This window comes from Mobula hypostoma, chromosome 3 (assembly GCF_963921235.1).
Source record: "Mobula hypostoma chromosome 3, sMobHyp1.1, whole genome shotgun sequence".
In the NCBI taxonomy this organism is placed as follows: Eukaryota; Metazoa; Chordata; class Chondrichthyes; order Myliobatiformes; family Myliobatidae; genus Mobula; species Mobula hypostoma.
Genome location: NC_086099.1, coordinates 58,419,632 through 58,446,232, shown reverse-complemented (window position 1 = coordinate 58,446,232; position 26,601 = coordinate 58,419,632). Strand labels below are relative to the sequence as shown.

The 26,601-nt window shown below is 38.9% G+C and overlaps 3 protein-coding genes across 8 annotated transcripts in view; 1 reads left to right on the top strand and 2 right to left on the bottom strand.

The window, feature by feature from the left end:
• Window positions 1-3,547, bottom strand: part of ppat (phosphoribosyl pyrophosphate amidotransferase) — a 44,378-nt gene extending 40,831 nt beyond the window's left edge. Inside the window, exon 1 of the mRNA XM_063043072.1 lies at window positions 3,265-3,547. Within this exon, the coding sequence (XP_062899142.1) occupies window positions 3,265-3,392 (128 nt within the window). The 5' untranslated portion in view covers window positions 3,393-3,547. The remainder of the gene's footprint in view (window positions 1-3,264) is intronic.
• Window positions 3,548-3,579: 32 nt separating this feature from the next.
• Window positions 3,580-23,638, top strand: paics (phosphoribosylaminoimidazole carboxylase, phosphoribosylaminoimidazole succinocarboxamide synthetase). 3 transcript variants are annotated; one of them, XM_063043084.1, is made up of 10 exons: window positions 3,580-3,693; window positions 4,239-4,274; window positions 5,644-5,841; window positions 6,863-7,041; window positions 8,551-8,730; window positions 8,807-8,920; window positions 9,828-9,911; window positions 11,471-11,651; window positions 15,481-15,639; window positions 18,259-23,638. In XM_063043084.1, the coding sequence occupies exons 2-10, from the start codon at window positions 4,259-4,261 to the stop codon at window positions 18,417-18,419; spliced, it is 1,272 nt and encodes a 423-aa protein (XP_062899154.1). In that variant the 5' UTR covers window positions 3,580-3,693; window positions 4,239-4,258; the 3' UTR covers window positions 18,420-23,638. The 3 variants fall into 3 exon arrangements, with proteins under 3 accessions (XP_062899154.1, XP_062899153.1, XP_062899155.1); XM_063043083.1 differs by lacking the exon at window positions 3,580-3,693 and adding an exon at window positions 3,775-3,922 and having other exon boundaries at window positions 18,259-23,637; XM_063043085.1 differs by lacking the exon at window positions 3,580-3,693 and adding an exon at window positions 3,936-4,011.
• A 35-nt stretch (window positions 23,639-23,673) lies between these two features.
• Window positions 23,674-26,601, bottom strand: part of lonrf1 (LON peptidase N-terminal domain and ring finger 1) — a 130,675-nt gene continuing 127,747 nt past the window's right edge. For 3 of the 4 annotated variants that reach the window (XM_063043069.1, XM_063043070.1, XM_063043067.1), the window contains 3 exons: window positions 25,120-25,282; window positions 24,411-24,560; window positions 23,674-23,853 (listed from right to left, as the gene is read on the bottom strand). In XM_063043069.1, the coding sequence (XP_062899139.1) occupies window positions 23,689-23,853; window positions 24,411-24,560; window positions 25,120-25,282 (478 nt within the window). In that variant the 3' untranslated portion in view covers window positions 23,674-23,688. Of the gene's footprint in view, window positions 24,561-25,119; window positions 25,283-26,601 lie in introns of all 4 variants that reach the window. The other variant, XM_063043068.1, reaches the window with a different exon arrangement.

Sequence of the window (26,601 nt, the reverse complement as noted above, 5' to 3'; positions counted from 1 at the left end):
TTATATGGAAACCATCCACAACTCACAATGCCTACAGCGGGCTCGGAAAAATCGCAGTGAACTCATCCAACCCCAGTAATAACCTGTTCAATCTCCTAACATCTGGTAGGAGGTACAGAGATATCTTTGCATGGATATTCAGACTGAAAAGCAGCTTTCACCCCCACCCCTCCCCGGGGCTATCGTGCAAATGAGCAATGCCCCTCCATCCACCTATAGTTCACAGGCAGTATGGGCAACCTCCAAGTACAATACATGGGCATAATTTTACTTACTGTGATAAAGTGCAGAGTAGGCCCTTCTGGCTTTCGAGCCACACAGCCCAGCAACTGCCGATTTAATCCTAGCCTAATTAAGGGACAATTTACAAAGACCAATTTACTTACCAACTGGTACATCTTTGGACTGTGGGAGGACACCGGAGCACCCAAAGGAAGCCCATGCAGTTACACAGAAAATGTACAAACTCTTTACAGGCAGGTGCAGTAATTGAACAACTAGATCAACCGGTACAAGGATTGCTGGTACTGTAAAGCACTGTACTAACCACTACGCTCTCATGTGTCCCCTTGATTCTATTTAATGTTAAACCATTGTATTTTATAACATCGACATGTGCAACACTTGAATGGTGTGGCCACTGTTTCTTTCAATTTTAGAACTATTGGTTTTTTTAATTCTGCTGTAACTCAAGATATCACTCTAAATTACTCAGACATTATTTTAAATTTAGTCATTGTGCTTTTATGCTGCTTTGCATTGAACAAAGTAGCATTGCAATATCATTGTCCTCAGCAATGACGATAAAGCTCTCACTAACTGTACCTAATAAAGTGGTCACTGAGTGTATGTTTGTGGTCTTCTGTTGCTGTAGCCCATCCACTTCTAGGTTCGACATGTGTGTACAGAGATGCTCTTCTACACATCACTGTTGTAATGCATGGTTACCTGCGTTACTGTAACCTTCCTGCCAGTTTGAACTAGTCGATCTTGATCTCTGACCTCTCTCATTAACAAGTCATTCTCGCCCACAGAACTGGATGTTTCTTTGCACAATTCTCCGTAAATTCTAGAGACTGCTGTGCATGAAAATCCCAAATCAGCAGATTCTGAGATACTCAAACCACCTCATCTCTGACACAAACAACAGGAATTCTGCAGATGCTGGAAATTCAAGCAACACACATAAAAGTTGCTGGTGAATGCAGCAGGCCAGGCAGCATCTCTAGGAAGAGGTGAGTCCTGACGAAGGGTCTCGGCCTGAAACGTCGACTGCACCTCTTCCTAGAGATGCTGCCTGGCCTGCTGCATTCACCAGCAACTTTTATATCATCTCTGACACAATCATTCCATGGTCAAAGTCACTTAGATCACACTTCTTCCCTATTCTAGTATTTGGTCTGAATGACAAGTGAAGCTCTTGACCATGTCTGCATGTGTTTACGCATTGAATTGCTGCCACATTTGGCTGATTAGATATTTGCATTAATGAGCAAATGTCCCTAATAAAGTGGCTACTGTAGAAGTTAATGTAGCCACAGAATATCATCGATGGAAATTGAACATTTAAGATGGTGCTGGAATGACAATCAACCAGGCTTCATTATTCTGGATGGGACTGAGCTTCCTGCATGTTGTAGAAACAGTACTCAACCAGTCAAGTGAAGAAAATCCTACTATGATCTTGATTTCTGGCTTTTAAATGCTGGATAGGTTCCGAGGAACCAGAAAGCAAGTAATTTTTGATTACTTTAGCCTAAGTATTTATGCAGCTGATCTAGTTGAGCTTTGAGAGAAAGATGGCACTCCAGACAATTCAGTGAACAATTTAGTAGTAAATGCTGTTAAAGCAGAGTAAATCACTTCACTTGCCTCATTACTTAACTGTTGCCACAACCTATAGACTAACTTTCAAGGACTCTTCATCTCATGTTTTCGATAATTATTGCTATTTATTACTCTTTTTGTTTTTGCATAATTTGTCATCTTTTACACCCTGGCTGGTCTGGCGTTTCGTTGATTTTAGTTATTAGGCTTATTGAGTATGCCCACAAGAAAATGCATCACAGGGTTGTATATGCTGACATATCTGTACTTTGACAATAAACTTACTCGGAACTTTGAAGGTAGGTGTTTTTTTTTGGAGATGGTCACTGTCTGGCACCTTTGAGGGATGCCTGTTACTTATTACTTGGCCCTTGCTTGCATGTTGTCTAGATCTTGCTGCATGAAACATCCAGCAACCATAACAACTGTCCTTTGTGCGAGACATACATCCCATTAGTGAATGAAATAAAGAACAAGAGAATATATAAGGATAAATAAGATATATGTGTAAGAGAAAGCTTGCGTGCAGAGAAATATTTGGTTGGAATGGTGTGTATGTTCCACATGATCAATAACTAGATTACATTGGCGGAAGCTAATACATGTGATCAGAACATTGCTCTGGAAAATAGACCATAAAATTAGTTAATTTTATAAAAATTAACTAATAAAATAGTAAGGGAAAAACTTCATCCAAACACAGGAATGCAACTTTCTTTTATGCACAGGACTGGCACTTTAAGTGTATGAAAATGCGACGCACTAACTTAATAAAACTCTCCCATCTGTAGTTCAGCTAATTAAAGGATGTAGGGATAGGGCAGGAAAACGAATCTTGAAGCTATTAACTTTGTTGCATTTAACACTATGAACTAGTTGCAATAGATTCAACCAAGAGGCCAAAATGATGTTTACTGTAAATATTGAATATCACTACTGCACTGACAAATGTGCAAAAAGTTTATAAGAAGCTGATTTTCACTGAGCAAACCATCAGTTTGCAAATGGTGGCAGTAAATTTATTTCCCCCCGGAATCAATAATGTCAAATTAGTCCGGCGGTAACATTACAGTAGCTCTATTCCTCTCTCCACAGATGTTGTTGGATTTGCTTGTGATCGAATTTCAGCACATGCGTTGGTCTGCTTTTGCAGTTAAAAGACATAACACGAAAAAAATTATACTACCCGCCCCATATATTTAAATAGTCTCGTCAAGAAGATCAGCCGGAAGGTCTTAAGGCTTGAAAAGTTTCTCTGCCTACACGTGCCACCTGATGAATTGCCCAGCCTTGCATTTTCTGGTTTGGTTTCGGATCTCCAACAGCTGCAATGTTTAACGAGTTTGTGCAAAGACTGGAACAAAAAGAAAACACCGATTTCCCCACTGTAAAGGGGGATGAATCTGCAGAGGCTCCCGGTCTGCACCAGGGACTTACCTGTGCTGCAGCGCTACCAGACCCAAGGCGATAACGTGCGGGACGTTCAGATGGGTCGGCCACGTGCCGGCCGCCACACAACCGAACACGCCGCACTCCTCACCGATGCCCGACTCTTCAAACTCCATAACCCCTGCGCACAACTTCGCCCAACTCCCTCCCTGCTGAACCTCTACTACCCTGACAGTAACTACGGGGAGAGGGGGGTAAAAACCACATATATTTCCCCAACCACACCAACACGCGACCACTCGCTGCTTCTGTTATGAGAGCAGTCAGCCAGCTGTTCCCGCCGCAACGGCGCATGCTCGGCCCAGGAAGTTGGACCGCACCAGCGCTGCGAAGGAGCCCCCGGCGCAAATGAATGCAAAAGAAACTCTGACTTTCGCTACTGTACTTCAGAACCAGAATCAGAACTCCTTTAAAAATGTAAACTAACGTCGTCCAACCTTATTTTCAACCGCTTCCCGCACAGGTTGCTTTTGTTCCCGAAACTCTCGCTTCTCCTCCCCCACACCCTTCTTTTGGCAGAACCCCTCCCTGAAGTCGGGTCGGCGGCCCCTCCCCCCGGGCCCCGGCCTCTCCTCACATTTAAACCGCGGCTGCCTTCGCGGCGATCGGTGGTTGGAGCCGGCAGACCAGTGGCGAGTATCGGCAGGTAACACGACTCGGGGACGGGAGGGCCTGCCGGCCTGCCTCTGCCTTGGGGCACCGCACTGCGTCCTCTGGACGGTGCGGTTCCACGTGGTAATGTCGGTGTGGGACTACCCTCTGCGTTTATTTGTATTTTCAACAAACCCTGACCTGCTCCTTTATTTGTAGGCTGCTGACCGGGCGTTTGCGGATTTTTATTTGTCGTAATCGTACGATTTGATTCTAAAATGTGTGAACAGGAAGTCTGAATGTTCTGTGGGTTGCAAAACGCGCGCGCGCAAAATCGAGCAGATAACTTTTTATTTGATTTTATGTTTCAGAGTTGTAAATTTTACGCAAGATGGAGAATATTGAAGGTAAATGGAAAAGTTTTCCTGTTTGATAATTTCTCCTTCGCAATGTGCCACCTTTTGGTAATTGGTTACTATATTGTCACATGTACAAAGAGAAGCTTGTGCTTTGTGTGCCATACACAGGTTAACAAAGATAGTTAAAAAACAAAGGAAATGCAGATTATGTTGTGGTTAAAGGGAAAATACAAGTAGGCAAAAACAATATAAGGACTACAACGAAGTAAATTAGGCGACTGAGTTCATCTTTTCACGTTTGAGAGGTCCGTACAAAAGTGATAATAGCGCGATAGAAGCTGTCTGAGCCTCGTGGTCTGAGCTCACATGATTTTGCGGGAGGAGATTTTGTTAAAATGCAAAGCAAGAGGAGAACAGCTTCGCGAACTTTAATGTTGTCTTGGGTTGCTCTCTGGCGCATACCTTGATGAAAATTGAGGCTGTCCTGGGAAACGGTCTCGACCAACAGCTATTACCAATCCTAGCTAGAGTGACTCTAGGGTGCAGGACTTAACCGGCCTGAAATTTAAAAAAAATGATTTGGCTATTTTAAACACAAGCTTCTGCAGATACAATAAAATGATGGAGAAACTCAGCGAGTCAGGTAGTATCGATGGAGGGGAATAACACTTCAGTTCGTACTGAGCCCCTGTATCAGGCTTGGAAAGGAAGGGTCCGAAACGAGAATGTAGGGGGTGGGAGGAGTTCAAACTGGCAGATGATAGGTGAAATCAGGTAAAGGGGGAATAGATGGAAGTGGTAAGGGCTGAAGAAAGAATATTGGAGGTCAGTGGTCCACATGGAGGTGAGGTGAAAGGGTGGAAGGATACCCAGAATGGGGAATAGAAAAAGAAGGAAGGTGGGGGGAGAGACTACCAGAAGATGGGTAAATTGGTGTTCCATGCCATTGGGTTGGAGGCTGCCATAATGGAGTATAAGGTGTTGCTTCTTCAATATGGAGTTTTGCCTCATGATGGCAGTAGGGGAAGCCTTGCATAGATATGCCAGAATGGGAATGTGAAGTCAAATTGAAATGGCTAGCCATCGGAAGAGCCTCCCTTTTGCTGCAGAGAGAGAAGAGGTCCTTTGATGTAGAGGAGGCCACATAGGTAGCACTGAGTATAATAGATGACCCTGACAGACTCACAGGTGAAGTTTCGTTTTGGATGGATTGCTTTGGTCCCTGAATAGTAGTGAGGGAAGAGATATAGGGGCAAGAGTAGCACTTTTCCCTACCCACTGATTTCCCTCCTGATACATAAACCCTGTAAGTCTGACAAGTGCAACAGCTTGTTAAATGGACTATTGTCTGTAAGGCTGTTTCTTCAGTTTCATCCAATGATCTTTTTAAACATCTGAAGTTAAAATATTTTTTCAGAACATAAAATAGGGAAAAAACTGAATGAAGGAAAGACCAAGGAAGTCTATGAACTACTGGGTTGTCCAGGACAAGTGTTGATCAAATCCAAGGACCAGATTACGGCTGGAAATGCAGCCAGGAAAGACCAAATGGTTGGCAAGGCCGCTATCTCCACTAAAACTACCGTGTCTGTCTTCAGACTACTGCAGGACGCAGGTAAGAACAGAAGAGACCTTTTGTTAAAATTAGATAGTTCCCTGAAAATGAAAGTGCATAGGGTGATGAACAATCCATATGATAAGTTTGCCTCATCTGCCAAGACATGGGAGTACAAGAATTGGGTTGCCTTGTTACAGTTGTACAAAACTTTGGTTTGGCTTCATTTAGAGTTCTGGTCAGCACACTCGAAAGGTAATGAGAGGATGCAGAAAAGATTCACAGGGTGTTTGCCTGAATTGCGAGTCTTGAGTTATCAGGAGTAATTGGATCGGCTCGGTCTGTTTTCCTTGCAGTGAAGAAAGCTGGAAAGTGATGGGGAATAAGGGTATAAAATTAAAAGGCATGGCTAAGCAAGATCGCCAGTAACCGTTTTCCGTGGCAGGAGCCTCTAAAACTAGAGGATATAGATTCAAAATGGATGGGGGGCCAGTTTATAAGGAGTCCGCCGGGGTAGATTTTTGTCGGCATCTGGAGGTGTTGGGGGCATGAACAGTAATGTTTAAGTATATTTTGGGCTGCTACTTGAATGAGCAGGGCATAAAGCTACATGGAATGAATACAGGAAAGTAGGAGTGGTATCGACAGGCATTATGGTTGGTTTAAAGTAATGGTCCATGGAACCTGTTTCTAACTGTACAAATGAGTCAAAGAGCATTGCTGCTGAAGTCTTTTTGGAAGAATTTATTTTTGAAGACCAGCCTTTACTTGTCACATAAGGCAATTGCAGCATAGTGAAATGTGTTGCTTTTTACATCAATAACCAACATATGTGAGGATTGTACTGAAGGCAGCCCGCACAGGTCGCTATGCCTCTGACACCAACAACTTATAAACCCTAAATCAAATTACTTTTGAATCTAGGAAGAAACTAGAGCACCCAGAAGAAGCTCACGGGGAGAATGTACAAACTTCTTGTAGACAGCCGTGGGAATTGAACTCTGATGGATGATCACAGATGCTGTAGAACATTTGCACAAATTGCAATGCTACCATGCTAATTATTTCTGTTGTTCAAAAGGGATAAAAACTGCATTTGAGAAGCAGTGTGGAGAAACGGCGTTTGTCGCAGCGAATTGTCACATGATTCCGATTGAGTGGGTCTGTAGAAGAGTTGCCACTGGCTCTTTTCTGAAAAGAAATCCTGGTGTAAAGGAAGGATTTAAGTTTTTTCCTCCAAAGATGGAAATGTTCTTTAAGGTATTTGTAACACTTTCTCCTCTTGTTCTTTTTTTTTGCCGTTAATCTTTATGTGGGTGGTCCTTTTTATTCTCCAGCTGCATGAAAAAAAACATTGTAATGATCTCTGCAATACAACATTAAATATCATTTAACCAGTAAGTTTAAGTCTGAGGCACAGAGTATTTTTAATTAACTTTTGAGTCTCTTTTGCATCCTTGGAATGTTATTTTAGAAAGAATCGTAAGAAACTATAGTAGAGATGATGCATGGAACCATTTTCTACAAACCTTGCTGTGTATTTATCAGTTGACAGTTAAAATAAATTTTAAAACTGATTTGGGCTTAATAAACCAATGAAGTTGTCTATGCTATAAAACTTCATGGAGTATACAGGTGGACTCCAGGGACTTTTTTTTTCTCAGTGATGTTATCAGGTTGGCTTGAAGCTGCTTATGATATTTTAAAGATGCATGATCAATAATAGAGGGAATATAATCCTGCTAAGTGCAAAAGGGTGCAATCAATGAGAATACAAATAACGCAATAAATGGTTGTGCACGAGGGAGTGTGGCAGAACAGGGGCCTTTGTCGAAGAATCTGGAGTCAATGGTGGTAGATAAGTTGTAAAAGCAGAAAATAGGTGATTTCCCCATCATCAGATGGGGATTGGAACATAGGGCAGTTTCCAAGATTTAAGGGAAAAGTGTAGCTAAAAACATTCTAAAGCAGTGCTTCGGCCACAGCTAGAGTTCTGTGTACAGTTCAAATGACCACTCTAGGAAAGATGTAATTAAACTGGAGAGGGTGCAAAAGGTTGTACTAGAATGTTGCCTGGGATGGAGCATTTTGGTTGGTTGCTTCTCCTTGGAATGGAAGAGAAACCTATAGAAGTATACAAAACTCTGAGGGCCCTGGGTTAGGTAACGGACATATCTAAGACTAAAGAGCATCTAATTAGGATAAGGATAGGAGGTTTAGAGGGGATCTGTGGAACAAGTTTTTCCCCATCCTAAAGATGTTTAGAATTTGGAATAGTCCCTGAAGGCAGATACTCAAGTCAAATAAGTATCTAGATCAGCACTTCAATTACGAAGACAAAGAAACCTTCTAACTAAGTGCAGGTAAATGAGATTAGTATAGATGGTTGTGGTCAGCATAGACTACTGATTTGTGCTGTACAGTACTATTTGACTTTAAAATGAAATTATTGGTGCTGTCATTTTTGTAGTGGAGGAAAGCCAAGTGCCAATATTTGACAGGTGAGTTTCTCAAGAAGTGAAGTAACTAGTGAGGTTGAGGGATAAATATCAAATAGGGCAGAGGATCATCACAATACTGCCTGTGGTCTTTTGAGCCTTTTGTTAAAAAATACATCTACCTGAGAGCAAATATCTGAAGGTCAGAACCTCTAACCATACAGAGATCCGATTGTTCTACAGTCAGCCTAGACTAAAGCAACAAAAGTTTAATGAAGGTTGATGCTAGGAGATTTTCATGTCAAATAACTAATTTCTAAGTTTCTTTTAGGATGATGCCAACAATGATCCACAGTGGTCCAAAGAACAAGTGATTGAAGCTCATTTTAACTGTGGAGGGCTGCAAATTGAGCGGTGTGAAGTAGACATCATGAATCGTACCACTTTGGCTGTGTTTGAGATATTGGAGAAGGCCTGGGCAACTCAAGACTGTACACTTGTGGATATGAAAGTAAGTAATTATCTTCCTATGAAACAAGCAAGCAGTATTTTTTTGAATGAACTAATTAATAGTTTCTTCTTGGTAGGTGGAATTTGGAGTTTGTGCTTCTACCAAGGAGATTTTACTTGCTGATGTGATTGACAACGACTCCTGGAGATTGTGGCCTTTAGGGGATCGAAGCCTGCAAAAGGATAAACAGGTCAGTATTTAGTCTATAGATTTGAAATTTTTTACTGCAAGTTGAAGGGAAGACCCTCTGAGAAGTGTAGCATAAATCCCAGATCTCAATTTCTCGCAACATGATCTCGGTCAAAGCTCCTAAATTTTGTCAGTGGCTAAGGCACCTGTTGCAAAGGCAGGTATAAAGAGTTCTTGGATTGGTATAGTATGTCTCCTTCTAGCCTGCAGGAAAGCTAAAATAAATATTGCCATAATTGTTTTTTGTCCATTATGCTGACTACTTTTAGTCTTTGGTGATTTCCTCATTTGTAGGTTTTGTTTTATAAAATCAAATCAATCTCACCAGCTTATTTTTCGTTAATCATATAGTTCAACAATGTCTTCTAATAGAATAGCATTTCTCCTAGATTACAATTTTGAAGGGTTGGAATGCAGTGTAGATTCCTTTTTGTAAGCAACATTCAGCTCATCCTTGAGCACAACCAAAATTGGATGTTTTTGGAGATTTCCTACTTCATTGTAACTTTGAAACATTGTAAATATTCATTTGCAATGCTAACTGAAGTTGATGAATTTTTATAATGAAAAATGCTTCCTACTAGAGAAGTATTTGGTAACTTGCTGTCATTGTTGTCATTAACTTAAATACAAAATTCTTCAGATTTTTGCTTTGCTCATGATAACTTTTGAAACTCCTGTATTTAATTGTTTTAGTGAAATGGGATTTAGCTGACTATTGTTTTCTTCATTTAAAAATAAAGTGCTTTCATTTTAGTTGCTTCCTAACTGCAGACATAGTTTGCAAGAGTGTTGCCTTTGAGTTTGTATTTTAATGTTACCAGTAACTTTTTTTAAAAAAAAACAGAATCTAACATTTGTTTGTTTTTATGGAAATGCTGTGTTCAGTTTGTATTTTTGCCTTTTAGGTTTATCGTGATCTCAAAGAAGTAACACCTGAAGCTATGCAAGTAGTCAAGAGAAACTTTGAATGGGTAGCAGAAAGAGTACAGGTATTTTCAAACTTTAAGTGTGTAAATCACGAAGCATATTTTTGATGGATGATACCTGATTAAAGGAGGTACTCTCATCTATATCCATATTTTGTCTGTCAGCCTGATGCATCATACTTAAGTTTTGGGAAGAACCAAATCATGGAAGTCAATATTTGACTTTTTTTCTGAGAGCATTATCTTCCTCCCCCCCCCCCCTTCTAAAATTTGCCTACGACCATGTCTTTTTCAAATCTCCAGTTTTGACCATTCCATTGCTGTCTTGGATAGCCATTTATCTATATAATACTAAAACTCTCATGCTCTGTCTGTTTGTGACCTCCAATTAGCACAAACGCTGCATTACAGTGGCACTTTTTATGGCTAAATCGAATTAAAATGTGCTAACTTACAGAATGCAGGCAAAGATCAGGGTTATATATTCTTATAAAATTGCTCATTCACCAAAAATCAACAGGCTGGCTTTCACCCGAGACCCGATCGGCCATCGTGGAAATCGGGACGCGACAGCCCGACGCATGCGCATGGCCTGCCTCAGCAGCAACATCTACCGGAGCAAAAGGGCAAGGCAGCTCTATTTCAAGGGGTCACATACTGCTATTCACCATCAGCATGTGCAGGATTGGGACACCCAATCAATAAGAGATAATTAAATCTTACTGTAATGACGTACTTCCAGCCACCCATAAAACCCTTTGCTGCAGTCAAAGGACAGCGGTGACTATATCACGTCCATTTAGGAGAGCGCCAGCCACATCAAGAATAATCAGTATCCTTTGGTGTTAGTGCTTCGTATCTTCTATCCAGCATCAGGGTAAGAAAAAATGGTCAGCCTAATTATGCCGTGTGGAAAGGGAAGGGGTACATTATGGTCAAGAGATGATGGCAAACATCCTCGGGAAGCGGCAAGAAGAGGGAGAGAACAAGAATCGGATGAGGTCAGGGCCGCACGATTCCAGGATCAAAGAGTCAGGACAAAAAAAGTTGAGAGAAGAGACAGGAGGAGAGGCATGCCCGTCTCCAGGATCAGAGACAAACAATAAACAGCAGGAGAGATGAAGAGAAGGGGGATGAAAGGGCTGCACGTCTCCAGAATGACAACGAGAGGCATAAGGGTGGCAGATAAACCAGAAATGATGCCATCAAAAGTGTCCTTCGTTAAACGAGGAGCAGCTATATTTGCTTTGCTAAGTGTCATTCTTCTTTAATAATCTGAGGTTTTCTACTTCAGTTTCCAAAGCAAAGCGATATCAGTAGCATTCAGGAAAATTTAATGTTCATTCTGGTCACATCAGACTTGCACTACACTTCTCTCAAAGGGTGCCCCAATGGGTCACCCGGTTGTCTCGTTATTTATATTATACGGTCTGTAATTTCTCTGCTGGACTGTGATAGTATCTGATCCAACAAGCTTTCAAATGTAAATTCTGGATCAATTGCTGTAGTGCAAATGCATAAGATTGTGAATACATTAACAGGAAAATTTTCTGAATTTGATGTTTATCTTTTGCACTAAATTGAAAGGTAGACTACATTAACTTATTCAAATATTCATGCAGAATCTGCTAGTGACAAAGTCTTCCAAAAGAGTGGTGGTAATTATGGGATCCAGCAGTGATCTTGGCCATGGCCAAAAAATAAAACAAGCATGTGCAAATTATGGCATACCTTGTGAACTGAGGATTTCATCAGCTCATAAAGGTACAGATGAGACATTGAAAATTAAAGCAGAATATGAAGGTAAGCAACCTTTATGATGATACATCTTGTGTCTTGGGAATGGGGGTTAAAATTCTAACTCGGATTTTCTGCTACTTTACTGAACCCTGACTTCAGAAAGATCATATACAGTTGGGAATTTAAAAAGTCTAATTGTGGATTTTGTTTTGTTTTACAAAATACAAAATATTATGTTTTGTAATACAAAATAGAATACACAACATAGTGTATTGCAAATAGCTGGGAAAGACATTTCAAATTCATCTCACTACAAGATATTTGAATTTTTGCATTAATTAGCTGTTTTCAGTCAATTACGAGCAATGAATCTGAATTAGCTGATGCTAAACAGTTTCCGTCAGCTCTGCCTAATTTTGTTTGAATTTTAAATTGATCTCTGCACTGGTATTTATGGGGAGAAATATCAAGTCACTTCCAAAACACATCTGCAATCTTGACCTTGGAATCTCGTAATCCAAAAGAAAATATCAGTTCCATTCCATTTGTATGCAGTTCTTTTTCATTCTCATATTTGAACTATCACACAAAGCCTGTCAGCTAAAAGAGATATTTAAATATACTTGTTCATGAACTGCAATATTTTCTAACTTTTTTTTGCTTTTGTGGGTTTTTTGCAGTCTTTAGTGATATATTTGATATACTTGTATGTTTCCCTTTTGAATGTGCAAGAAAATAGGAACTAAATTCTCTTGGTAGCCAGAGAGTAAAGCAAGCTGGCAGTCGTTAGTAGGTGGCTTTGTTCTTCCATTATTTCTAATTTTCTCTTACAATTCCCACCGTAAAATTTTTTCTCGTACAATTTTGTCTTCCACGAATTCCACCTTGGTTCATCTATGTCTTGTTCTAGCTGCCTCCCTAAGTTTTCACCATTAACTCAGACATCCCACCTCTCCCGGAAGTTCCGGGAGTCTCCTGCATATTAATAGTGGCTCCCTGATGCCTGCAAATTATATACAATATCATGGAAATCAATTTTTTTGAGAGCGAGCAAGCGAGAGAAAGCAAGAGAGAGTGCGAAAGCGACCACGAGAGAGAGAGAGAGCAAGAGCACACGAGTGAGAGAGAAAGCAAGGAGAGATTCAAGCAAGACAACATGAGTTGAGAGTTAAAGGGCAAAAGTTTAGGGGGTAACATGAGGAGGAACTTCTTTACTCAGAGTGGTAGCTGTGTGGAACGAGCTTCCAGCAGAAGTGATTGAGGCAGGTTCGATATTGTCATTTAAAGTTAAATTGGATAGCTGTATGGACAGGAAAGGAATGGAGGTTTATGGGCTGAGTGCAGGTCGGTGGGACTAGGTGAGAGTAAGCGTTCAGCACAGACGAGAAGGGCCGAGATGGCCTGTTTCTGTGCAGTAATTGTTATCTTGTTATATGGTTAAGAGAGAGCGAGAGCGCACCATGGCAGAGTGTTTCAGAAAAAGAAAATATAAAACGTACGTCACCCCAGACTACACTAAAGTGTACCCCTGCCTAATAGGGGTCAAAAATAATGATAGTGCTGCTCGCTGCGCTGTTTGCAACATTGACTTTTCTATTGCCCATGGTGGGTTAAGACTAACAAACATGTTGAGATGAGTTTAACAGGTGTCATTCGTTCATTAGCATAGCTAACATTATTTAAACTAGCTGGCTAGCTGCTAAGGAGCTACTCTATTGCAGACATCCCACCTCTCCCGGAAGTTCCGGGAGTCTCCCACAAATTGATGGTGCTACCTCCCTGAAATGAGTTTTTGCAGGGTGGGATGTCTGTTAACTTCTCTCTCCCTCAGAGAAGTTTTGACCTGTGGGGGAGGGTGGGGGAAGTATGAATGGGGAATAGAAGATTGGAATCATTGATTTTTCTTCTCGAAGGTTATGTATTCTGTTTAGCCATGTCTTCAAATTTTTTTCCTAAAATTGCCACATAACCTTTAATACTAGCAATCCAATTTCTGTATTTGCTATGCTAATGCAAATAGTGAGTTGCATTTAAATTGTCTTTTCATTTGTTTATCTTAAAGCAGTAACAAAATGTGGTTCTTTCTGTGTAGTTTTTCCTTTGAGGAAAGACTACACAGGAATTCCTTAACCTGAAAGGAAGACAAAAAGGTTAAGGAATTTCTGGTGCAATCACTTGTGTAAGAACAATGTCAATTTTGCTTTTCTCAGCACAGACGTTAACTGACTTGTATTTGGAGCACACCTTATTGCTGACTTCCAGTACCTGGTGTTTTTTGGTTATCACATACATCTACATTTATTTGCCATTGATCTTTAAAAGATCGTTGTGTTGGAAGCTAGGTTTGACCACAATAATGTCATACCTCCAATCAAAATACTTAGGAGTTTGTGAATTTCAATCCTTTTGAGGTCCTAATGTTGAATTTTTTAAATCATAATATGTAGTATTGCTAAGTTATAAATACTTAATACCCTGAGGAAACCTGCTATAAGCCATTATAACCAATTCGTATATTGTTGAATTTGCTAGTTAAAATTGATTGTAAGTGTCGGGCTATGCTTATTTTTCTCCCATTATTTTGTGATGGCCCTTAATACTAGATTTTTTTTTAGCCATCAGTGGTATTTCAACAACATTAAGATTTGTCGTTTCTTATTTTTTGTTTTACTTTCAAGGATTAATTTAACCTAACTTGCTATGTATGTGACCAATAGTAACGGTACACATGTTGGTTATAAACACAACAGGTTTATCGATCAAGTTGCAACAATAGAAAAGAAGCAATAGCTTAACAGAAACTAGGTGTTTTTTTTTGTGTGCCTTTGATTTTTGCATTTTAACAATTTCCTGAGTTATCTTGCCTTGGGTGTCTTTTGCAGATCAACCCATTCATTTTTGTGACAGAGAATGCTAGATTTAAGGTGTTTTTTTTATTAAACTGATTAAGATGTATAGTATGAGTTATTGATTCCTCCAAGTGGCTCAGGAACACCAGATATTTTCCTGTTATTCTTCAGAAAGGAGATGTATGAAAATTAGAATATTAAATAAAGAACAGCTTGTCTAGCTGTAATGGTATCACATGCAGTACATGAAATTATCTTCTATTGATGCCTTGCTTCCACTCACATGAATTTTGGTTTGCTGTTTGTAATGGATTATAGTACAAAGAGTTGCTGTCTGATGTAAAACTTTCTACAGGCATGTAATCACTAGGTTAATTTTTTTTCGCATTCCTAAATTTTCGACTTGATGTGAAAGCAAAATGGATTCCATAAGAAATTCCTAGCCTTGTGGCCTCAATTATGGATCATTACACAATATAAAATTGTTTTAATGGAAAAACTTTGCCTCGGTTCTGTATACATTATATGGCTGTACTCATTCTATACATGTATATAGTAAAACGACAATAAACTTGACTTCACGTACACTTCATTTCCTCAGCATCTCCTGTCTACCCAAGTAGCCTTGCTGAAGTTGAGAATGAAATGATGCTTACGTAAAAACAAACTGCTAGGAAAAGTCGTCAGGTTGAACAGCATTTATGGAAAGAAAAGTGATTAATGTCTCAAGTAGAAGGTCTTCATATTTCTGGCATCTAGTATTTTGATTTCCATTTATTGATGTTGAACTGATATTTCTCAAAAAACTGATCGTATTGCACTATTCCCTTATCTAACTTCCTTCATAATTGGTATTGCAGTATCTTTTATAATAACTTGTATTACAGTACAAGATTAATTTGTTTCACAGGAATGTGGTGCTATCAATCTTTTAGCCAGCTTGTGTTTTATTGGTTACTTGACATGTGGAATTTAAAATGTAAGTGGAGCTTATGATCTAAAAGAACGGGATCTCTGATAGCATTTTATTTCGTAACATTTAGGTGATGGTGTTCATACTGTATTTGTGGCCGTTGCTGGCAGAAGTAATGGTTTAGGACCGGTGCTGTCTGGAAACACTACTTGTCCTGTTATAAACTGCCCTCCCATATCTGCTGATTGGGGTGCTGAAGATATTTGGTCATCACTGCGAATGCCTAGTGGTAAGTTGTTGAGAATCCTCTGAGCAGCTCTTTAGATATTAGTATTAGTTGTTTTGAGGAATCTTGTTGGATCCTGTCTTTATTAACCTGTGTGTCAATTATATTTGGTTTTGATATCTTCATTAGAGTGAACATCAGAATGAAAGGGAAAAAATTGCAGATGCCTTTTCTTGATGGTGTTTTTTTTTGATCTACCAATATTTTCAGTGTCCTGGTTTTTGCTACATCCAAATTGATCCTATAATTTGATAATCTACCTCCATTACTACCATATGTCATTTACGGTTGCATGTCCAACATTGACACAAGAAAGAAAACAATTAGAACAATATTAAAAACAAAAGTTAGTGGCATTTCCAAGTAAATTTTCAACTTGTTATATTATCCATAGATGCTTAATATAGTTTACTTCAAAGCAGGCTGCTATTAGTATATTTGACAGACCACATTTCAAATTGTCAGGTTGAGTCAAGGCCAGGGGTTCCCAACCTGGGGTTCACTGACCCCTCAGTTAATGGTAGGGGTCCATGGCATTTTTTAAAGAAGGTTGGGAACCCTTGGTCTAGGCAGTGACCAGGTAGAGATTTGTTTGCAGCCTGTTTTAAGTTCTTAGAAGTTCCCTGAACATGTTCTGCATCCTGCCATTTTGAGGGTTTGAGGGTCCTGCTTTTGATTTGATTTTGATCTTAATCTTGATCTGGAAAGTGAAGTGGGTAATCCACTATTCAAAAAAAAATCACTGATGATGTATTAATATGGTTCCTGATAACACTCACTTAAATCATGTGATTGGAGAGAGTTAACATGTATTGAAGAAAAGATGATTGAGGGCATCTAAGTATGAGATCATAACTAGCAGAGTTTTAACGTGAGAGTTAGTGGCCGTGTATTTGGATTTTCAAAAAGCATTCAACAAGATGGCACACGATAGAGAAAATTAGGGTAATATTGGGTTCAATATATTGATGTGGAGTTTGGAGTGCCTCGTTAAGAAACATGGGTTGTTCTCAAAATTCAAAGTACATTTTATTATCAAAGTATGTAGACATTATACAACCTTGATATTCTTCTAACAGGCAGCCATGAAACAAACACCATATATGGAAAAAAACATAAGAAAATAACCCATAAGAAGTACTATCGAACACTCAATGTGCAATGGGGAGGGGGGTAATCATGCAAATAAATAGTGCTTCTGAACGGAAGTCCCCAAGAGAGTCCTGTAGTTCAGCGCAGAGCTGAGTAAACATCATAAAGCCACGTTCTTAATCTGCCCATACCTTGCCTTTGGCCCTGACACCCTGATCTTTCTGGCATCTTTTACCTTTTCAATTTGGCCTGGCTCCATCTGAACATTGGGTTCTGCTGCTTCAAGCAGTAATCTGAACCAGCCCGTACCTAGCCTCCAGCGTTGATATCCTGACCTTTTCAATCTGGCCCAATATAAAACACAAAGGAATTGATTACAAAGTATTCACCCCCTTTAGTATGGTACACCAAATCATCATGGGTGCAGCCATTTGGTTTTAGAAGTCACATACTTTGTTAAATTGTGATCTGTTTTTGGAGACCTGTGTGCATTCAATGTGTTTCAATTGATTGTAGTAAAAATGCAAGTGTATGTAGAAGGTCCAACTGCTGGTAAGTCCCTTGGAGTACAGTTAAGTCAGTCACCAAGAAATAGAATATGGCACAGCTGTAAATCTGCTAGAGCAGGCTGTCCTCAAGACCATGCAAGAAGGGGACTAGTGAAGGAGGCCACCAGGAGACTTACGACAACTCTGGAAGAGTTTCAGGCTTCATTGGTTGAGATGGGAGAGACTATGCATACAACAACTGTTGCCCGGGTGCTTCACCAGTTGCAGCTTTATGGAAGAGTGACAAAGAGAAAGCCACTGTTTTGGGTGGCGGGGGGAGACCTCGCATGAAATCTCAGCTAGAGTTTGCTAGAAGGCTTGTGGGAGATGCTGAAGTCAGCTGGAAAAAGGTTCTATCGTCTGATGAAACCAAAATTGAGCTTTTGGCTTTCAGACTAAATGCTATGCTTGGCTTAAGCCAAACACCGCACATCATCACCATCCCTACACTGAAGCATGGTGGTGGCTGTATCGTGCTGTGGGGATGCTTCACTGCAGCAGGCCCTGGAAGGCTTGTGAAGGTAGAGGGTAAAATGAATGCAGGAAAATACAAGGAAATCCTGGAGAAAAATCTGATGCAGTCTGCAAGAGAACTGCAACTTTGGAGAAGATGTTTTTTCTAGTAAGACAGTGTCCTCAAGCATAAAGCCAAAGCTACATGGGAATGGCTTAAAAACAACAAAATTAATGTTCTGGAGTGGCAAAGTCAGAGTCCAGACCTCAGTCTAATTGAGAGTTTGTGTCTGGATTTGAGAAGGGCTGTTCACTCCCGATCCTTTGCAATCTGACAGAGCTTGAGCAGTTTTGTAAGGAAAAATGGGGGAAGAACTTGCAGTGCCCATATGTGTTTTTAATTCAAGTATATTAAGTGTGGAGAACTGGGTAGAGGGTGGAGGTTTGTCAGTTTTTTTTGTGTGATTAAAATGTATTTTGTTTCTTGTGCAAGGTGGACATTTTCTAAATGTGCCATTTGTTTTCCTAGGTCTTGGCTGCTCCACTGTTCTGTTTCCTGAGGCAGCTGCCCTTTTTGCTGCTCAGATCTTTGGTCAATTTGATCATTTAGTGTGGGCCAAGCTACGGGCAAACATTTTGAAAAACTGGATCTCCTTGAAGCAAGCTGACAAGCAGTTAAGAAACATGTGATCAAAAAGTTCCACCTTCTCAAAAGCTTTCAATTATTTAGTGAAATGAAGTTAATCTTGAAGTGTTAAAATGATGTTCTATTTGTCTGGTTACATTCAGGCATTGCATTACTGAATGCACATTATGTTACAGGATTCAGCTATTGCTGCTAGTTGGATGTAACTTTCGTTTTTTTAGAAAATTAATTTCTAAACAATCTTTATAATTAAGGTACAATACTAGTAGCATATTCAACTTAAAATAAAACTTGTATCAAGAATTAGAAAGTAAATGTCCTTATGCAGTTACAAGCCCAAGGAAGACACTGATTTATGAGTAAGGTTGTTTGTTCAGTGATCATGAACTTAATTGCATCATAAAAACAAATGTTTGAAGACCAATGTATCTACTGGATAAAGAGAATGAGGTTTCTGTGACTTTTAACAAAATCTTCTTGAAATTGGACATTCCAGAAAATAGAGAGAGGGTCTGCTCTCTTCAGCTGTTGCTTTTAGGTTGTAATACCAAAATATCAGTTAGTCTCCATTCAGTATCTATATGAGGGTGTTTGGTTGTAGTCTATCTTGGTCAGTGGGAATTTTCTCCTTTGAATTTTAATAGCTTGCTTGAGTGAGATCTGTTAAGGCCAATCCCTTTTACATAAATATTCTGCCTGCTGAGTAAACATTACAAAAATAAATTCGACTCGGTCTTGCCTTTAAAATGTTTCAATTTAACTTTCCCAATTTTGACGAAGGTGCAATAGTCAATTATTTAGTGAGTTACTTTAACAGAAGTGACCTTCTCAGTGCACTTAAGAAAAACATTTTACTAGAACTGTTCTCTTGACAATTTAAGCTATAGTTACTGTTCTTAACATCCTCAAATAAAGTGCCTCTTCCTAGATGTCAACATTAGTATTAACAAAGTTGGAAAGTCAGTATTCTTCCTTGCAGTTTTGTTTACTTATCACATCCATGCAACCACCCCCCCCCCCCGCCCCCAAACAACACCAATTTAAGGGATTGTGTGCTAATGTGTAGTAGCACCTGAACTGGCCCCCAACAGGATAAATTTGAGCATGTAATCACTACTGAAGTTGCTGGGTATATTCTGATATCAGTCTAGATTTGTTCAGGGGTATGTATCTGTAATCATTATGGAAGATACAAGTTACATTACTGTTGTTGTCAGATAGTTTAATTTCACAGTTCCTGCATTATATTATCTTTTTGTTAGTAACTATTTCTACAAGTTATTGCTAACTTTTTTGGGGGCTACGCTGATTTTTTTTAAACAAGTGGATGGGAATAGTTTGAGCTACCTTTTTAATCAGTTGATAATTACAAAAGTGCTAAATGTTTTGCAGTGGGACAAACCTGCTGAGAGGATGGTGGCCAGTGTTGACATTTAAATGCAGCACATAATAAAACATGATGGATTCAAAAATACTCAAAGCTTCACTGTAATTTCAAACAAAGTCTGGTGAGTATGCCACGCCACTACACTACACCACTGGCTGGCTTATTGCCTTTATACAGCCTTGATGTTCTAACTTCATCCACATGAGTGTGTTTCCCTAATATTTTTCAAATTGCTGATTTTTTTCTACAATTTTTTATCATTTGATAACCAGATTACCAGAATATTTGAGGTTTGTAATCTACCAAATGTCCTGTCCCAAACACCTATCTGCTTGTCCTGTCTTCTGGGTAGCTCACAGTAGGATGATTACAATGGGATTGACCAAGGGGGGCAGTAATGCTGTCTCAGCTATGCTTTGAACTGAAACTGGTTAGCTGTTGATTACATGACCTTCCTTCACTATGCCTTTTTTTTTGTTCTGTGCTTTCCAATATCTCTTGCTAGACAATATATTTCTCTCCCACAGCCTGATGGTATATTTTGACATCATTGGTTACTGCACTGCAATCTTCTGTAATCTCCAATTTCTACTTTTTCCTACAACTTACCAGAAAAGACCAATGCAACTGTGACATTTCAAATAACATAACTAATGGTGTTCATGCCAATATTCCAGAAGCATTTGCAGATAAACACAGATTTGAGGAGTCTTTGTTCTAAGATAGTATTTTGGAGGCAGTACAAACATTCTGGTGCCCTAATTTTCCAACTTCCCTACTGTCAAACAGCTGTTCTAACACCCAGAGCTCAGAGCCTATTCAGTCTTTTTGAAAGCTTGATTCTCTTGCACAATCGGAAGAAATATGTATCAACCGGGTCCTGGAGGTGTCCCAGATGGCATTGCGTAGGCTCAGCCTTTTAGTCCTGATAATGGATATAATCAATCATTTTGCTTGCAGGTAATTTTCAACTAACTGATCTTGATCTTCAAGAACCCTAAGTCAAGTTAACGGGTTGTTCTTGAGAAATTAGTATTGTATTGTGGGTATCACCCTTCCTCCCTCTGGCTGGAGACCTTCCTATGCGGTGATAAGTAGAGGGTCCAACTAGAAGCTGGAGACTGATGACTAGTGGTGTGCTGCAGCGACCAGTGTGATCTGTGTTATTTATCATTTATATTAATGATTTACATGATTGGCACTGAGATGTGCAGTAGAAAAAAGCCATAGGAATACAGATCCATAATTTCTTCAAAGTGGCTTCACATGTAGAGATGGTGGTTAAGTTAGCTTGTGGCATATTGGCCTTCATAAAATCAGGCCATTGCATACAGGAGTTGGGATGTTATGTTGAAGTTGCATAAGATGTTAATGAGGCTGCATTTTGGTGTATTGGGGGCAGTTCTGGTCACTGATCTATAGGAAATGGTACAGAAGATACCTAATAAAGTGGGCCTGAGTGTGTTATCCCAATTACTTATTTTAAAGAGGCTGACAAAGGCCACAATAAAAGCAATTTGGACACACTACTTAGGCCCCTGTATTCTAATAGTGCTTTGATTTTTGCAAGGGTCTTTCAGTAAATCTGTGGGGCCATGATCTCACTGAATTTCCAGTCACTTCCAGTTCTAAAAAACACTACCTCCTGGCATCTCAGAGTAACTGCAGGAACTCTTCCCACTATGCCTCCTTTACATCTTTCAAATGCATGTCACTACTCTGAAAGCTCATTATTAAATGACTAATTCTGTTCCCACTTTCAATGACTTCCCCCATCTCCTCTTGTTCTAGTTTCAACTTTATTGTTCTGAGTCCTGGTAGTAGAAATATTGTATTGCTTGCCATGATCATAGCAGTTACCTATATTGACTGACGGATCGCTGGTTTTTTCCCTCTGCCCCCTCCATTGTCAGACTTACTATTCCTTTCCCACTGACATTCATTTTCAAATAGGCTTTAAGGAAATAGTACTGCATTGCACATCTGATAGTTCTGAGCAGGCAGTTTGTAATCAGGATTAACACAGTGGTTCAGTCAGCTCTTTGGAGGAAAGTGAACAATTGATGTTTTGGCCAAGATCCTTCACAAGAACTTTAATCGGAGTTTCTGCCCACTGAGGTGAAATATCTTCTGAACCATAATCTTAAATATGCTGCATATGGCAGACAAAACTGTTTGATTTGTCAGCATATATACACACTAGCCAACTTCACCCACAGGTACCAAAGGTAGGCAGTTTAAAAGTTGCTTCTCTTCCTTAGGATCGTAAATTCCTTAACTGGTTTTGCTCTTCCCCCTTTTTTACAAAATTCAACCCATCTCTGCCACTTTAGGTAGTTTGTAACATATTCCAAGGATTGGCTACAGAATTTCCCTTCCAATTATGGTTGAATCAAGCTTTAGAAGGCATTGACCTGGAGGAAATAAAAAAACTATAATATAGAAAAAAGGAGTCCATGAGACTAGACAAAGGTTCCTATATTTTGCCCTCAAGCTTTTAGAATATTGATTTACTATCTTTGAAAGCTAAAATGTTAAATAACCATTCAAGTGAAAATGGTAAAAATAACAGGTTAAAAGTCTAGTTAGATCTATGTAATACATAATTTTGACAGGAGAGATGCCTCAATTAAGATTAGCTTTGTCACTTGTACATCAAGATCTGGTGAAATGTATCATTTGTTATCAAATCAGAGGAATGTGCTGGGGCAGCCCACAGGTGTTGCCAAGCTTCCAACACCAACTTCCCCTAACTCGCTAACCCCAACAGTACATCTTTGTAACGTGGGAGAAAACCAGAGCACACCCACACGGTCATGGGGGAATATACAATGCTACATGATCACTGATTGGGGTTAGATTTTTGCTGCTGCCTGTAATGCAATGTGCTAACTGCTACGCTCCATCAACAGGTTACAGAAAGGTGAAAATCAACTAAATTTTAGCAAAATGAAGCTCCTTGATATTTTCATATACATGACATGACTAGTTTTATAATTTAAGATTTTATTCAAAAATATACAAGCTAACTGGAATTTTGTAGAAATCTTTTACAAAGGTTACAGATGAAGTAGTCAATGCCTGTACCAGCAATTAAAACCTGAAAAATTACAGAGCAAAAATACAAACCATCACATGACCAAATGTACTGTAACCAGTCAATTGAATTGTTTTTTTAAAACAAAAACAGCTTTGTTGTTCACTTAAACAAATAATTTTTAAACTACACTAAATTTACATAAACCCAAATCTTAAAAGCATCCAACCATTGAGGTTAGTTACTTATTATAATGAAAACATTAAATAATAGAATAATAATTGCATAGCACAGTTACATTCTAGTTTTTTGTATTTGTAAAATAGTGTAATTAAAAGAATCTAGAATCCTAGTGACACATACACATTGTTTACACATTGGGATAATAGATCATTGACATCGTACTTTGTTTTCTTGCTAACTTAACCATCTTGTGAAAGAAATAAGGAACAAATCCAGCCAAGGTTCATCCTTTTTAGCAAAACAATTGCGATGGCATCAATGGATGGTTCTCACGGTCAAGTTAACTATATATGAAAGGAAGTAGTCTGACAAATAGAGAGGCTTGCCTTTACATTGAGTCACCACTCAAGATTGAGATACCAACAAGTCTTAAACATCCATTCAAATCGTACTCAATTTTTAAATTTATAACTATATTGCTGAGAGTTTAGAACAAACCCACAGTACTTAATTAACTTCTAAAACAATGCAAATACAAAAAATCTGAATTCTCTTCCAAAATGGTTTATTTACAACTTTTGTTGGCTAAAAATAAATGAGTTTCTTCCCATTTACAGCATATTTACAGTTTCTTCCTTGTTTTTGAACCACATGAAAGCAGCAGGTCATAAATTAGCAGATCTTTTAATAAAGTCCATTTAGATTTTCACTTGGGTCGATATCTTGCACTGGAGAAATATATCAAAATGTTCTGAATTTTAATTAAACGATTTTTCAAGGACGTCATGGACAGCACAGATAACTGGTATCTAGGGTCCACAGGAAGAACAGCTAGAAGCCACCAACACCAAGCAGGTCCATTCGGAGGTCCCTAAGTACAACAGTATTCAAAAAATATTTGCATGTATACATTTTTCACACCTTGGAATATTGCAAAAGCTTTTACAGCTGACAAGTACTTAAAGTTATGATCACTAATAAAATGTAAAGCAACACAGCAAAATTATAAAAATTAAAAGCTCCATAAACAATGAGATATAGCCAAATATTTGTTCATATATAATTTGCACTTGTGTTTTGTATTAATTGATCTTACCTCAAGATGAAAAGATTATGTAGACACCAAATTTGATGTAATAATGATTATTTATTACATTACAATAAAATATTATTGTCCACAGCATACAAGGCATCTCCCACCATTAAGCAGTCACACAATGCTGGAGGAACTCAGCAGGCCAGGCAGCATCTACGGAAAAAGAGTACAGCTGATGTTTCAGGCCGAGACCCTTCATCAGCACTGATGAAGGGCCCCAGCTCGAAATATCGCCTGTGCTCCAACATTCTGTGGGTGTTGCTTGGATTTCCAGCACCTGCAGGTTTTCTCTTGTTTGTTATCTCCCACCAGCCCTACTTTTAGCACATTACCTGTATATCTTCTTCCTTCTCTGGCATTGATCCAAAATGCTGGAGAATTTGACTACGAAATCTGCTCTTCAGGTTTTGAAACCATTTGCAAGCTTGTACATATACCTTATCATGTAGATCAATAAGTTCACCCAACTCCTCTCCTGTAACCTGTAAACACATTTAAACATAAATTTAGTATCAACAATACTGAAAACCACACAAGATATATCAACTAGTTAAAGTAGTAAGTATATCAGTATCCAAAGAATACAAGGCTCAAGAAAGGCAGCTAAGTACAGCAATTTGAGGAGACACACATGGAATAATGCTAGAATCAAATACCCTTTCATGAACCATGAATGTGCTCTTACAGAATTGATCAGATGGAAATGCTTCCATTTTACAATTCACTCTTTTAATGAAGGTGTGGTTTGGACAAGTTAATGAAATTTTGCTGCTCTTAAAATGCATCCCATAGACATATGTTGGTTGGGGAATGGGTAGACATCTACACTACTGGATGAGGAACTTTTATTTGTTTTAATTGGTACGTAAAACCTCTTTTCAAGAGAGTAAATATAGAAAGTTTAGAAATCAGTTCTAGCAAAAATGTTACACATAGAAAAAATTTGAAGTGGAAACACTTTTTTGTAGTGTAAAATTACTGGACCTACAAAATTCCATACTTGAATCTACAATGTTAGTAAATGCTCCAAATAATCTTTACCTTTACATCTTTCAAGTATTCAATATTGGCAGTGTAGTATCCATCTTTTTGTCCTCTTTCCAAAACCTTAAAACAATTTCCACCAACAGTATCCACAACTGATCGCCCATCAGGAAGGAAGTGAATGCTTCTTATGTGCAGCATACAGCCATAGTCAGTAAATCTATAAACAATGGGAATAATTTACATGTAAGGACCTAGGATGGTAAAAAGATCTGGCATATTTTGACCTTCCTTCTTCCCATATAAGCATAGAACATGTTATAGATTGCATTATTCTCCAATCAAAGTATCCAGATCTCAAAAGTCACACTCAGGTATAATTGTAAGGGGTTTCTTCTTTTATGTTACTGCGTAGGCTAATTAAAATGGCTCTTTGTTATGTTATAATTGAAATGGCTTCTTTGTTATGTTAACTGCTGAGAAAGTCCTCCCGCTAGCAGTTTGTTTGGATTATGTTATTGATAAGAGGATGTTACGAACCAATTGGGATAGATGTTATTCTTTCTGTGTGTCTGTAAGTTATTGTGATGCACGGGTTTTGGCAGAAGGTGGGAGAGAGATAGAGGATGGACAAGGTGCTGTGAGTCCGCTAACAGGGTCGGACCCCAAGCAGGAGTCCGAGGTCCAGGGTGTTTGGCAAGGAGAGGAGACGGAGACAGACTCGTGTGGACCGTCTGGTTGACCACCATCGTTGGTCCCAGGCGGCAGTCGAGGTGGTCCGAACGGAGACGCAGGGTGAAGGAGGGTCCTGAGCTCCAACTATTTGTGCACGAAGAGATTGAACTTTGAGAAGTGTGGCGCCTTTTATATTTTATTCTCTATTAATTATATATTTCCAGTAATATCTATAAACTGTAAATCATTTAATCGTATCTGGTGTATTGTCTGTTATTTGGGCGGGATGGGGTAAATCACACAGCATCTACACAAACTATTCCCCAGTTTGGTGGGGCCGAGGGCTGTTTCCCTAGACGACAGCAAGCTCAGCGACCCTGAGGCTGGCCGGGGGGCTACATAATGAAGCAATAATGTTGTGTGATGTTTTATAAACTATGTTAATAGTTATCTGAAATTTGCTTATTTTGCATGGTGGTTGAACCCCAAATTTTAAAATCTTATTTTTCAAAAAAAAATATACATGGAAGAACATCCAGACATTCACTCTAACAACGATGCAATTTCGTAATCTTATACAACTGCCAGGTACTGCTGTTTAAGTCTCAGTACTGATCTAACTTCAAGGGATGAATACTGGTTATTTACTGCTATGACAAAAAAAATATTCAATATTTTAAACATAAAAGAAATTAGTAAATTTATTATATTCTAGAACTATTCCTGTAAACCACAAATGTAACCCTGTAATTTAAAAGAGAAAACAACAATTGTCAAATTGGTTACCCTAACATCAATAGGAAGAATGCTAGAAGCCATTATGAAACATGTGATACAGAAATTACTAATGAGATTAGCAAAAAC